This window comes from Marmota monax, unplaced genomic scaffold, assembly GCF_021218885.2.
Source record: "Marmota monax isolate L192 unplaced genomic scaffold, Marmota_monax_Labrador192_F-V1.1 WCK01_AAM20220418_F8-fsc00060, whole genome shotgun sequence".
Classification (NCBI taxonomy): domain Eukaryota; kingdom Metazoa; phylum Chordata; class Mammalia; order Rodentia; family Sciuridae; genus Marmota; species Marmota monax.
The window spans coordinates 3,294,263-3,308,951 of record NW_026692826.1 but is presented as its reverse complement, the minus strand read 5'-3'; the positions used below and the strand labels follow the sequence as shown (position 1 = coordinate 3,308,951).

The window sequence follows — 14,689 nt, the reverse complement described above, 5'->3', positions numbered from 1 at the left end:
AAAATAAGAATTGTGTTAGCTGTTTTATGCTATCAGAATTCCATAACCCTTAGAGACATGTAATATAATAATTCTAAAATCCATCCATTTGTGAGAAAACCAAATGTCCAGGAGCTAGTAAGTGAATAGGGACTTGAACTTGCATTTTTTTTTTATAGTAAATCTCCATTAATACATAGAATAGCTCATACAGTTACTGAAATTCAAATTCTAAGCTCTCTGATTAGGTTCAGATATAATGTATGTGACTGTTAGCTATTTGTGTAATAGAATTGTTAGTATATTACTATAAATAATCTTCTGTTAATAAAAGGAGAAATTAGAACGTATAACATATAAAATAAAATTCCACACTTTCATGACATCAGCCGGTAAGTTTCTCTAGCTCAGCACCAAAGACAGATTAGAATCTTTACTGAGCTTTCCCGAGCACCTACAATCAGCAATACTGTTTTACAGTTCTGAGTTCTGATCAGGAATCCTCCATATTGCTGCAAAATACTGAACTGTGTTTTGATGTGATCCCCAAAGATAACTTTAGGTAGCATATGAATTATTACTTGGGGTTATATTTTACATTCTTTAATTCTTAGGAAATTGATATTTTACTCCTTGAATTTATGGCACATTTCTACATCTCAGCACTTTCGATGATCATTTCCTTGTTAAGGAGCTGACTAAACACCAAGTGCCATGTACATTAACAATATCATTAGCACTGCTAAAACTTGCCTCAAAATTTTATCTCCTAAATATTGCCCAGTGTTTAAATCAAAGTAACAAATGCTCAATTAACCTGAACAGAGGGAAAATGCCTACTCAGCACCTTTGAAAATGATCTGGTTGAGTTATGAGTCATCTCATTTTGCAAAGTAGCAATAAAAATGAGTCTTTCATTTGCAGAGGTACCCCTGGCATTTACAACAGATGGTTACAATAAAGAAGAAACATAACTTTTGAGTTTTATCAGAACAGGGGCGTTTTATCTTGACCATGAATCTTTGCCTCTGCAGCTTTCATCTATCAAGAAAATATCTCCACGAGTTGTCAAGGGTGTAGCTATTCTCCCAGGGACTCCCAGGACTCTGACTCACCTTATGAAAGTTTCTGAAATAAGCTGCCTTTTCATCTGGAAATTTTTCTAACCTTCTGGGTCCTTTGCTGGAAGCCTTCTTGAAAACCAGCCAGCATCGTCTGAAAATCTGAAAATAAATAAAAGAATCCCATTATCTCTCCTTTTTATATGCTCTTAGTGGCACCAAGAGGTTTATCTATTCAATTAATCCACTGGGAGTAAATTTTTAAAAGCACACTTACTTTATAGAGTAACTTTGTCTTTGAATGATAAGCATGTTACTAATTAAAATTGCAGCAAATTTTTAAAATAAGATATTTCTTATAAAAGAATTTCTTTGTGTAATGAGGTTGTCAATGTGTTCAGTAGTTTTCAATGTAAATAAATTCCCAGGGTTTCAAGACCATATACAACCTTTATTCCCACTATCCTCAGGACAGATAATTTTCTGTTTTCTATGCTAGTGCAGTAGCAGTTCAATAAGCTTAAGTGAAGCACTTCTGTATGACTCAATTTTCTACCTCTGGAGGAAAAAAAAACCATTGCATTTAAAAATTAACTTATCTTGTAGGATTTTAGGCTTTTTTTTAACAGATGCCCATATGTTAATTTAGTTAACAGAAAGTAATTTGTTTTTATAATGGGCACATCTGTCTCACTCTTTTATACTTTTTTAACTAGAATTTTATTAAGTACTTAGTATGTACAATAAGTTTCAGATTTTATATACACATTTAATCATCAGAACTAGTAGATAAAGTAAGTACTATTAACTTCATTTTAAGATAGAGTTAGAGATAATGCAAGATTGGAAAACACAACTGTATGTCTTTACACTTTGGTTTAAAAAAAATGACTAATAATTGCACAAACAGAAACCGTTATTTCTGGAACTTGCCTTTAAGTTATGAACTAATCACTCTTGGAAGTTTCCATCATCTGTCACCGGGTTCTCACCTATCACATGCCCTCCACAGGCCTTTTCGGAGGCAAGGCAGTATAGTCTTTTATTCCAGTAATGAAACAGGTCTGGGAATGCAAACTGGCCATGAATTTTAAATTTCAAAATGTATCCATTGTTTGCTGGAGTGAAATCTCTCCACAGCCACAGGAAATTCGTAAAAGGAAATTTCAGAAACTTAGGTCACTATGTTTATCTTCTCTGTCTTTATTTAAATCGCAAAGTTGTCACAGTACACTTTGCATTAGAAGAGGATGAATACTGCAATTCTGTTGACTGATTCTGGGGTGCATTGCTTCTTTGCTAACAGACAGCATCTTTCTTGGTAAAAGGCACTTTTAGTGCAGTTGATAGAGACTTCTCATTGTAAAGCAGAATAAGCAGAATAACAGCACGTGCACTTGACGGCTCTTGCTGTCTTTCTTAGACCTGGGAGCCTGGAGGTGCATGTCCAGGACCACCCAGAGGTTCCTGCATGGGAGCACGTCTGTCCATCTCTGCTTAAGATCCAATGGATGTGCCTTCCCTCTCGAGTGCTTTCCCTCTGTGTACATGGAAACGAGGAGCTACTTTGAAACTCTGGGTGTTCTTCCCACACTTATGCTCAGCACATGCTACATCTTTGGGTCCCTTAGTGATGCCCACTCCCTAAGTAAAACAATAGCAAAGAATATATCAATGTGTTTGGGCTATGATCTTAGTATGTGGTTTTTTAGCTTCAATGGATTCAATTCTATATCGATTTTTATTTGGTGTTGGAGAATTCTGACTTTAAATTTAAAAACATATTTATGTTTTAAATAGTAACATTTAGAAAATGTGAACTTAGAAGAAACAGCTTGGCATAGTGGAAAATCCTTAAAATTTTGGGATCAGACAGGCTTGGATTTACATCCTGGCTAGCTGAGCAGGCTCAGATTACTCAGTGTCCAGCTAACAAAGGAGAGCTCCCCAAGAGAAGCAGGGAGGATGTGGCAAGGGGGACCCATGTTCTGTGCACGGAAGGTTGCCACGAGGATCTGCTCATTTTGCTTACAGAGCAGGTGCAATTTTCTGATCATGACAAAACTCTACCTAGTGAACGCCTTTTTCCTAATGAGGCAAAAGCCTAACAAATATTCAGAGCCAGAATATTCAGATGCAAGTGTTCTCCATCCAGAAAAATTAGAGGATCACATGAAAGTTTTAAAAGATAAACAGAAATTATAGTAATGATCTTCCAGACATGAACAGTGCAACTGTAAAGACGGGACTTGGAATTCCAAGTCAACTCAGCCCCATGTGAGAGCCACAGTGGGCAAGTCACTGAGCTCTCTAAGCAGGTGTCCCTACATTAGTTTGGGGAAAACAATGTCTATATTATATGATTATTGTGAAGTGAAAAAGAAATTAAGCATATTAAATTAATCCCACAGTGCACACAGAGTCACCAATAAACATAAGTGTTACAAACAGACAGGATGCTCTAAGCAGCTGGCTTTTCATAGTATCCAAAACCGTCTACACACCCTGCATGTGTCTGCACATATTACACATGGCAGTATGTTTACATATATGATATGGTAAAAATGGACTTGTACCAAATATACTTTTAAAGTTTTCAAAGATTCCATGAGTTATGGGAACTATGATATACATGATATGAGTAGAAAAAACTCTTTAAATTATTCCATTCAATACAAATATTAATTCCTGCTAATATCTTAGGATACTTCAGGTATTGTTAATTAATATAGCTATTCATATTTACATATACCAATACAGAGTAAAACAAAATGCAATTCCTTCCAAAAATGACTCTCTCCACAATATACCATGAAGTAACATACAGAGAGCAAGTCTTTTCACTCACTCTAATACAATTTGAAGCCTTGTTGTAGAGCTGAGGGTTTTATGTTATAATGTCCAAGAACAGAGAAAAACTCAATTTCACTGTAAGTTCTGTTATTCTTTAAAGGCCTTGCCCCACAGAAGTTATTTTAACGTCTCCAAGACTTAACTTCCTCATCTATAAACTAAGATCAAACTCCATCATGACTCTTTTAGGGTTAATAAGAGATAGATAGCCTGCAGAAAGCGTCTAGCATATGCTTGGAAAGGAGTCTACAGTCTGATCTGAAACTCTTGGGTTTTGGGTGCTGAACTGAACTATGTCCCCCCAAATTCACCTACTGAAGCCCTAACTCCTGGTGAGATAGTCTTTGGAGATGGGCCTTTGGGGGATAATCCGGGTTAGATGGAATCACGAGGGGTGGGCCTTGATGGTGGAAGCAGAGTTCTCTTGAGAAGACCCCAGGGCGTTTGCTTCCTCTCTCTCCCTGCTGGCTCACAGAGAGGCCCCGTGTGCACTCAGTGAGAAGGCAGTTGTCCCTAAGCCAGGAAGAGGCCATCACAGAACCCAATCACACTGGCACCCAGATCTCAGCCTTGCATACTGCCTCAAGTCACCTGATGTAGGGCACTTTGCTGCGGTAGCTGAGCTGATTAAGGAGAAAAAAAGAGTATATATATGATATATGTATATATATGATATATATATATATGATATATATATATATATATCTCATATATATACACACACACACAATATGTCTGTATCTATCAGCACTATCTGTATCTATATTAACAAAGGTGAAATCCTTTTTCCCTTTACTGCTCATAGTTCATGTCAAATGAAGCCTTTGATACTCCCAGAAATGCACACAGAGCTACCTAGTGACTACAATGCCGCATCTGGTATTACCATAGTTAGTTTCTATTTTGGAGTGAGCTAAACATGAGCCAGAAAACACAAGCATTCCTGATTTGAGAAGACTGACTTTATTTATTTATCTGTTTATTCTTTCAGTATGGGGATTTAACCCAGGATTGATTTACCACTGAGCCACATACCCAGCCCTTTTTATTTTTTATTTTGAGACAGGGTCTTAGTAAGTTGCTAAAGGCTTTGCTAAGTTGCTGAGGCTGGCCTTGAACTTGTGATCCTCCTATCTCAGCCTCTCCAGCCACTGGGATTACAAGTATGTGACACTGCCCCTGGCTAAGATGGACTTTTTTTTCATTTATTTTCCATATTTTTATTGGTGCATTATAATTATGCATCATGGTGGGATTTGTTGGTAAATGTTTATGCTTGCACACAATATAACAATACAATTTGACCAATATCATTCCCCTGAATTTAGCCTTTTCCACTCCTCCTCCCTCCTTTTGGTCCCTTTCCTTTACGCTACCCATCTCCCTCTGATTTTCATGAGATCCACCCCTACCCCCCACCCAACACCACCTTTATTTTCGTTTTTACTCTCCAGTTTCTACACATGAGAGAAAAGCCTTAGCTTTTTGATTTTGGCTTATTTTGGTTAACACAATGTTCTCAACTTTCATCCATTTTCCTGCAAATGCAAAATCTCATTCTCCTATATGGCTGAATAAAACTCAACTGTACATATACCATTTTCTTTATCCATTGATCCATTGGTAGACACCCAATTTGGTTCCATGGTGTGGCTACTGTGAATTGTGGTGCTACAAACATGGGTATGCATGTATTGCTATTGTATGCTGATTTGAATTATATAGGATAAATACTAAGGAGCAGCATAGCTGGATCACATGGTGCGTCCATTCCTAGCCTTTTGAGGAAGATTCATACTGATTTCCATAGTGGTTGTACTAACTTACAGTCCCATCAATAGTGTGAAATACCATACAGAGAAGAAATCAAAGCCATATTCTAGCGATGAACAATTCTCATTTGAAGACTAGCTGAGCAAATCTAAGCAAATGAGAAATAGGACCAAATTAAATGTTAGAAATAAGTCAAAATGGCTGGAATTATTAAACACCTTTCTATAATAATGATGAATGTAAATGGTCTCACTCTATAATTAAAAGACATAGGCAGGCTGGCAGGTAGAATGGATTTTTTTTTTAAAAGACTGAAACCTATGTTGTTTGCAAGGGACTAACACTATAGACAAAGAGCCATTGGTTGAAAGTGAAAGGATCGAAATTGGCCACCTTGTAAATGAAGACTGAAAACAGTCAGAAGTAGCTACTCTTATATCTGACAAAGCAGACTTCAAGTCAAAACGAATCAAAAATCTCTAAAAAGGCCATTTCATAATGATAAAGGGAACAATCCAACAAAAAATATAACACTAGTAAAGATTTATGTCCCAAATTTTGGTTTACCTGATAAAACATAAAAGAGATACTATCTGAATTAAAGACTCAAATGGACCCCAGGGTTTAAAAATATTCAACATCATTATCAAGTAGAATAATGGAAATAAAAACTATACCAAATCTTCATCCCACTCCAGTTAGAATAGTAGCCATCAAGTACACAAACAATAATAAATACTGGAGAGCAAGTAGAGAAAAAAGAAAAGTTTTACACTAAGACGGACTTTTAAGGACTTATCATAATAAACTGTGTACCAGATTGAGGTCCTTAAGTTATTCTTTTTATTTTTTATTTTCCTGGAATAACTTTAGGTTTATAAACAGTTTCAAAAATGATGTAGCAAATGTCTCCATACTTTACCCAGCTTCTGCTAATGTACACAAGGTATATTGTTCAAAACTAAGACATGAACATAAACATGGGTGAAATTCCAAGGTAGTTGGTAAAACTACTAAAATAAACTGCAAATTCTGTCCAGATTTCTCCAGCTTTTAATTGTGCTGTTCAGGGACCCAATCCACAATTCCTAGATGACTTCACTTGTCCTATGTCCTTGGTGTCCTGTGACCTGGAACAGTTTCTTAGTATCTTTTTGTTTTACATGACCTTGACCATTTTGAAGGCTGTTAGTCAGGTATTTTGTGTAAGGTTTTTAAATTTCCATTTGTCTCAAATTATTTTTGATATTTCAAAGTCTAAAGAAAGTCTCACAGTAAAGTGATTAAAACATGAACATAATTTATTGGGAAAATAAAATTAATTTATCATGGCTGTGTTCTAGTTCTATTTCATTTGATCTCTAATTGAATTTTAAAGCTTAAAGTAGGAAAAGAATCACTTAATTGCAGATTTCAAAATATTTTCAAAATATTTTGCTTTTAAAGAAGAGAAAGGTAACCAAAAGGGCCTTGGTATGGAGAATTTTCAAGTGTCATTTTGTGTTATTTTGAAGTCAAATTAAATATGAGTCAGGGCATTTAACGCCACCTCTACAAGAGGAGTATAAAATGAGAAGAAGCATGAGGAAATCACCCCTTTGTCCTTTTTTATCAAACTAGTTTTTATTGGTGTGCTATGATCTGCTTCAGGCCCTAGAACTGGCATCTTCTGTGAGTGTGTTGGAGACATTCCGGAGATGAGCAGCAAAATAACTGCTTGAGCCCTGAAAATCACTCCCAGAAAGGAAAAAAAAATATAAAGGAGTAGGTTTTATTTTGCTTGTAAAAGATAAATATAAAATCTTTGGGTGCATGAAAGAGAACCTTGTGAATAAAATTAGGTACCTAATTTTTATTAGCATCCCATTGAAAATAGGACAGAAATGAATGACCTTCCCGAGCAGTGTGGTGAAGAAGACAGGCCGTTCACTTCATGGCTCCACAAGGGTTTCTGAAGTTGCAAAGTCCATTGGCTGATTAGCAGCAGAACTTATTTCTTGCAAGAGGATTCTCTTTCCCTGGTGTCTGTCCCTTAGCAGATGATGTCCCTGCATGCTCCATCTTGATTTCTGGATGGTGCATAAACTCTATTTCAGGGTATTAGCTAATTTCACCTTGTCATTCAGATTCCTCTTCTAAACATGCCAATCATCTCACCAAACTAATTTCTGGGTGCACCTCAGATTCTCCTCATGGAACACTCCACGTTTCTGCCAGGACTCCAGAAGTCCCAGGGACCTGCAGTTGTACACACCCTGCACACACTGGCTGGCTGTAGTTAAACCCCTCTTCATCCCCTTCCATCTGAGGAAAACCCTTCTACCACAGGGCAATCTCTTCCCTTAGTGCCTTTTCCTTTTCAAGGTGATTTTACACAAAGGACATCCTTTTTGCATTTAAGACTCACTGAGTAGTAGATGGCAGATTTCTTGGCTTTAGTTCATACCTGGAATTACATTATTTAGCTAGGACTCATTCACAAGCTTTAACTTACTCAAAAGTTGGATTTAATGGGCCTGTTCCATCACAAGCTGTTGACCTAATGAACCTTGCACTCCAAACAGGATTTTGGGTAGAAACTTGGTAGAATTTCTGATGATAGGAACTGTCAAACCTGAGAGTCCCTGGCACTATAACTAGAAACTTACTTTGTCTCTAGAGGTTTCAAAAATATACAGAAGAAATTGGTCCATCTGAGAGACTTCTATTGGTGTTCCTTTCTGAAAGCAAGATACTCTATAGATGATGTCTCTGGGTAAAGGATTAGATTCTTATTCATAACTATCATGTGTCAGATGAACATATCAGAATAACAAACACAGGGGGCTGGCGTTGTAGCTTAGTGGTTGAGTGCTTGCCTCACATGCATGGTAAGGCACTGGGTTCAATCCTGAGCACCATATAAAATAAATAAATAAAGATATTGCGTCCACCTGATAGTTATTGAAGGTTTAGTCTATGAAAAATTTTAACTTGCCTAGTCCTGGATTTTTGTCCTCTGAACAAAGGAATTTGGTACAACAAAACACATTTTTGTTTCTTTGTGAAAAGTAGTTATTACAATGTGTCAAGTTTATTCAACTGATGAAATTAGTTTTAGCTATATCTTCAATACTGAAGGGAGTTTTAGTATCTTTCAATTCCACATATACCTCTCATTTATTCAAAATGTACTTGAGAATTCTAGATTCTGTAGACATAGTAGTTTAAAAAAAGCATTAGTAACATGAAAACCAAGTTCCTGTGCCTATGGAAACAGCACTCCTGTCTTGGGATCTTTCCCTCCATGGGCTGATGACAGCCATCAAGGAGTACTTTTGAGGACAACCTTTTGCAGGGTGCTGGGGTTGTGAAAAGAACTGCAGGACAAGGAGAGAGAAGGGAGCACCAGGCGTGTCAGGGGAAGGCTGGCCCAGGGGGACATTCGAGCACAGCATTAGTGGAAGCGAGAGAAGGAATGATTCAAACATCAGGAAAGAGAATTTCAGTCTGAGAGAATGTCAAGTACGACGCCCTCTGCAGAGCTGGGGAAGACAATCAAATAGGGTTGAAGGGTTGGTTCTGGGCACATTCTGGGCACATAAAATGGAGCCAGGAGGCCCTCACACACACAATTGGGCATTTGAACTGGCTGTCTACAGCACACACCACACTGTACATGTTGACCCTATGAAATGGGTCCAACTGCAGCTTCTAGAAAGCAATTCACCAGTGTTACTGTTGGTGAAACCATCCCTTTGCTGCCTGAGGCTGTGCCCAAGGCCTTTCTTACAAGAGGGTTCTACCTTTGATGAACCAGCAACAAGTCTTGACAAGTCAGATATGGAACTAGCAACCCACATTGCACTTCAATCTATGAAAAGAGTTGCCACCTTGTAGAACCTGAGAGCACACTTTAAAGACTGCTTGAATTTTGCATCGTTCAGACTGCAATCCTAATAAACCCTAAATAAACATAATTCCTTACTGTCTGGGTTGGATTTTATCTCTAGTGAAGGCAAGAACCTGTCTGAATTACTGCTTCAAGGGGCCAGGGCAGTGGGCAGGGAACTACAGTAAGGGGAAAGGATAGAGACATCCCTTAGGAGCTTGGCTTCTACTCTCTGATGGTATGCCACCAAGACTCTGAAGCACCAAGAAATAGAGGAGAGCTTAAAGTTTAACAAAAAAGTTATTGCAATTATATCATCAAAGTTCACAATAAGGTAAAATATGTTATTAGAGACAGAGACTATTTGAAACACTCACATATTAATTGAGAAGAATGAGTGTTTTATTCTGCCATTGTGAGTATGCACAAAGAAGCCTCAAAATTATAAAACAAAATTGTCAAAAAATAGAAAATTTTACGATAACATTTTAAAGATTTCAGTATTTTCAGGAAAAGTAAAACATATATGAGTTACAGATGTACAGTGTTTGAACAACATGACTGATGAAGCTGATTAAATAGACCTCTATATATGGTACAGGAGGATTGCACAGTATATGTGATTCTCAGACTTCCCAAGAATGGGAGAGAAGGTGATCATACATTAGGTTACAAACCAACAAGTTCAAAGGATTGAAACTAGATCGAACAGCAAATTAGAAGCCTTGCTATGTGGAGTGCTAAGGCTAATTAAAAGGCACAGTAACTAAGACACCGCAGAACGGGGCAAACAGACCAAAGGAGTAGAATAAACACAGAGGCACACATAGGATACGTGGTTGATAACAAAACGAAGCACTTGGTTTGCAGCAACAGGGAGGACTTGCTAACCAACAGCTCTGGGATCACTGAATAAACCAAACAACCACAAAACGAGAATTGTCCTCTGCACAGGATGCCACAAGATCAGTTTCATCTTTTGATGTAAAAAAGAGCACCTCTGCTTAACCAACCACTGTGATGCCTAGTCAAACAGCATTTCTGCCTTTTAATTTACCTTTCTCTTTTTTTTTTTTTTTGCCCACTCAATGTCATATATTTTCAGGCTTAGAAATCAGGTGTGTTCTTGACTTGAATGTGACAGTTCCAATAATTGAAGCTTTCAGAAAAAATAATAGGATACTAATACATCAGTAATCTCAAGTTAGGAACAAAATAAGACACAAAAACATAATTAGAAGAGAAAATGTGTAATAAATTTAAGTAAGAATTATGTTTTGTGTCAGGAAAAAATACTCTGAGAATTAAAAATTGAGCCAGTGATTAGAAGATATTTGCTGTACACATGACTGTCAAGTGGCACAGATCCAGGGTGTGCAAAGAATTCTTAGAAATACAGAAGAAAAAGACCAACAATCTGGGTTAAAAAAGGGCAAGCAGGTACCAGAATAGGTGCTTATAAAAAGGAGCCATGCACACGCCCAACTATCCTGTGAACGTGCTCAGTCTCCCTGCACCTGGGAAATCTGATGTGAAGCTCAACGAGACATTATTTTACTCCACTAAGAGGAAAGAAAAAGCAAAACCACTGCCTACAGCACATATTGGCTAAGCTGTAGAGCAAAGGGTTTCATATTCTGTTGGAGGAAAAAGTCTGAGTGCATACATTTGGAGGCTGCGTAGCTGTCTAGAATCCTAGAATTTTCTTGAAATTTACACAGAATTTTGCAACTCTACTCTTGGTTTTATACCTACCAGAAAAATGTGCACCATGAATACGAATGTTCATAAAGGCATTATTAATAAATGTCTCAGATCCATACATTGCAATTTATTTAGACAATTAAATACTGGGCAGCCTTGAAAAATATCTGAACTGTAGCTACACAGATAAATCTCAAAATCCTCATGTGAATAGAAAAATCCAGGTTAAAAACAACAATGCATAGTTAAGTTTCTTATACAAATTCCTGAAATTGGCAAAACTAAGGTACACCGCACAGATAAATACTTAGGTGGTCGGTATACCAAGAGCAGGAACGTGGCTTCCATCACATTCAGCATAGTGGTTGATGTAATGGGAGGTGGTGGGGTGACACTCATTCTGCTCAATTAATATAGGAGCATTCTGAGGCACATGCTGTGGGTTCTTGGCTGCTATCACAGCTCTATCTATTTGGGGGTATATACACCAACATTGGCCTCAAGCTGTCCATTAGTTTATGTCATTTTCTTTGTGGCTGTTTTAGTTTTCAATTATTTTTGAAAGTTAAAAAATACCTCACATTCATATTTACACAGCCATTAAGAGCCCCTTTTACTTTTGCTTTGCTCCTTTCTTTTAATTCTACTTCTAAGAGGAAAGATACAGCAATAGATAGAGGCAGAAGAATGATCCCCAGTGCTTTTCAGGATAGCAGATGGCAGTTGCTGAGAAGGGGTCAGAACAGGTATTAGGATCAACCTTTAATTAGACTGAGCACCCTAGGGAGGCAGGCAGATGTCAACAGCTTTTGGTTAAGACATAGGCATCCCAGAACTGTTGATATCTAATGAGCTCAGACATCTAAAAAAAAACCCCAAAACCTGACAGCCTTACTTATCTATTAAAAAAGAAGTTAACTGTGATTGGCTTTGCATTGGAGTCTGGAGGGAACATCTGTGTTTGTGCCACTGCAGGGAAACGAGGTGGGATGCCCACCAGAGAGGGGGTCAGGGCAGCTCTTGACACTGAGATGCAGCCTTCACCCAGGACCAGGAAATTCAGTGAAGACAGGGAAGGGTAAATGTGATTGATCCATTTAACTCAAGTAATCTGCCAAAGAGCCCCAAACCAAGCTGAGCTAACAATATACTAAAATGTCTTGCTGATTCAAAGCCTGTCTTTTGGGATCATCTCTGTAGTCCACCCTATTCCCATATCATATTGTGTCCAATCTAAATTGCAATGTACTAGACATTTAATTGAATAGACAATTAAATGACAGAAGTCTTATTACTCATGTCTAAATAAGAAGAATTATTTTCAATAATTATTCTTTAGAATAAACCTACACTGTGCTCAACTCTTATGGAATTCATTTACTTTGTTCTCCAGTTAATCTTTTATAATCCTTCTCAATAAACTATTAATTGACTTGGGAACAAGAATAGCATTATTCACCTCCTGTAGCAACATACACATTAAAAATATGCTTTGGAGGGGTGGGATTGTGGCTCAGTGGTAGAGTGCTTGCCTAGTGTGTATGATGTTCTGGGTTCAATTCTCAGCACCACATAAAAATAAATAAATAAATAAAACAAAGGTATTGTGTCCAACTACAAATAAAAAATAAATATTTTTTTTAAAATATGCTTTGGATGAATGCATGGTTGTGAAAATATTTTTTAATTCTGATTAGAATTTATTTTTTTTTGATTAAACTGACACAGAATACCTGAAAGCAAATTGGAGAATACTTTAAAATCAAATGACCACCACCATCCAGAGAGAAACACTGCTGACATTTTGATGGAAATTTCTCTAAAACAAAATATCAGTCTCCCCACCACCCCACCCCACCACATACACACACACACACACACACACACAAACACACTTTATATGCATGCAGTTCGTTACTGACATGTCCCACTTACAATTTAATCTTTCAGCAGACACCTGTTGGGTACCTGCTATTTTCTAGGTATGTTTCCAGTTGCATGGTGTCAATCAGGGAACAAATCAGAACACCTGTCATTCCTATCCTTATGAAGTTTGCCTCTCAGTAAGGGCACAAAGACAACATACAAATAATGTAATAAATTAAAGAGTAAAAAGAACAATTAGTAGGAAGAAAATTAGGAGAGAAGGGAAAGTGGAAGTTCTGTACAAAATATTCAACTTCTTAGGTTTCATGTGTTATGAATATGACATGAATAAAAATTTGAAAATACAAGAGCTGGGGATATAGCTCAGTTGGTAAGAGTTTGCCTCACATGCATGAGGTCCTGGGTTCAATCCCCAACACCACACACACAAAAACAAAATTTAAAAATACAAATTTTCTTAATGGGTGTATAAAAGAAAAAACATACATAGATGATATTTAATATTCATTTGTATGATTTTTACTATGTTAAAATTTATGTCTTTAATATATGATTATATAGATTTTACATTTCCAAAGTCCTAAAACAAGTGTTAGGACATGAAGATATATTTTTTTCAAGGTACTCTAAGTCTTCATAAATACATAAAACTACATAAGCACATTTTTGCTAAATTTGTCCATAAGACAATGAGTTTCTCATGTGCAGAAACTTTTTTTTTTTAACCTTGGTATATTAAGTGCACACTAAGTTCCAGAAAAGCAATCTTTTGAAACCCCTCTTAATGGATTTAACAATCATCCAACAAAGAGTTTGCTAGAAAATTGGCGAAGTGTTGCACTCTAATTGTCTCCCCTGAATGTGAGTCTTAACCTGAGTAATTAAACACTGAGCAAGGGATACATTGTTTAACTTTCTTTTCCTTCGTGGAGACTGTAACATCTTTTGGAAGTGCTTATCTGAACAAATAGAAACATTAATAATCAATTTAGAAAATTCAAAATTAGATAACTTTTGTCTGAAAAGAATGAAAACCTTTAAGGTGAGGCTCTTAAAGTGGTGCCTGTTCTCATACCCTACACATCTTCTCCGACTGTGGAGTTCTGAGGTTTGTTTTAATTCGTGAATTTCCTAAGACACACTGGACTAGGATGGAAAACAATGGATTTTCTTTATGCAGCCACAGAAGACTCTCTGCTGTTTTGTGCAGTGCCCCTGAGCAATATTATTTTTCTGTTTATTGAGATATCCTCTTGGATTTTCTCAGTAGAGGAAACTACGCATTTCCTAATGCATAGTCCATTCCTTTTCTAATTTTGATTTGTATTTCAAATGTCTGACAAAGAGAGTAAATGCTACCTATGCTGTGTCCAAGGCAGTGACTTATTCATGCATAGTAATCAAGTTATTTTCTGAATAAAAGGCAGCTGATGAAATGGAAACCCCCAAGTTGTGTTGCCTGCAAAACATCAGATTCCAGAAACACACAGAATTGATTTCTTCAAACATTATCACCGACATATAAAAATCTTAGGTCACAGGTGCTTAGGTAGCCCAGGCA

The 14,689-nt window shown here is 37.0% G+C and overlaps 1 protein-coding gene across 1 annotated transcript in view; it reads right to left on the bottom strand.

Annotated features, from left to right (window-relative positions):
* Dok6 (docking protein 6) overlaps positions 1-14,689 on the bottom strand; it is a 372,278-nt gene that overhangs the window by 235,751 nt on the left and 121,838 nt on the right. Inside the window, exon 2 of the mRNA XM_046448628.2 lies at positions 1,095-1,202. Coding sequence (XP_046304584.1) covers positions 1,095-1,202 — 108 coding nt within the window. The remainder of the gene's footprint in view (positions 1-1,094; positions 1,203-14,689) is intronic.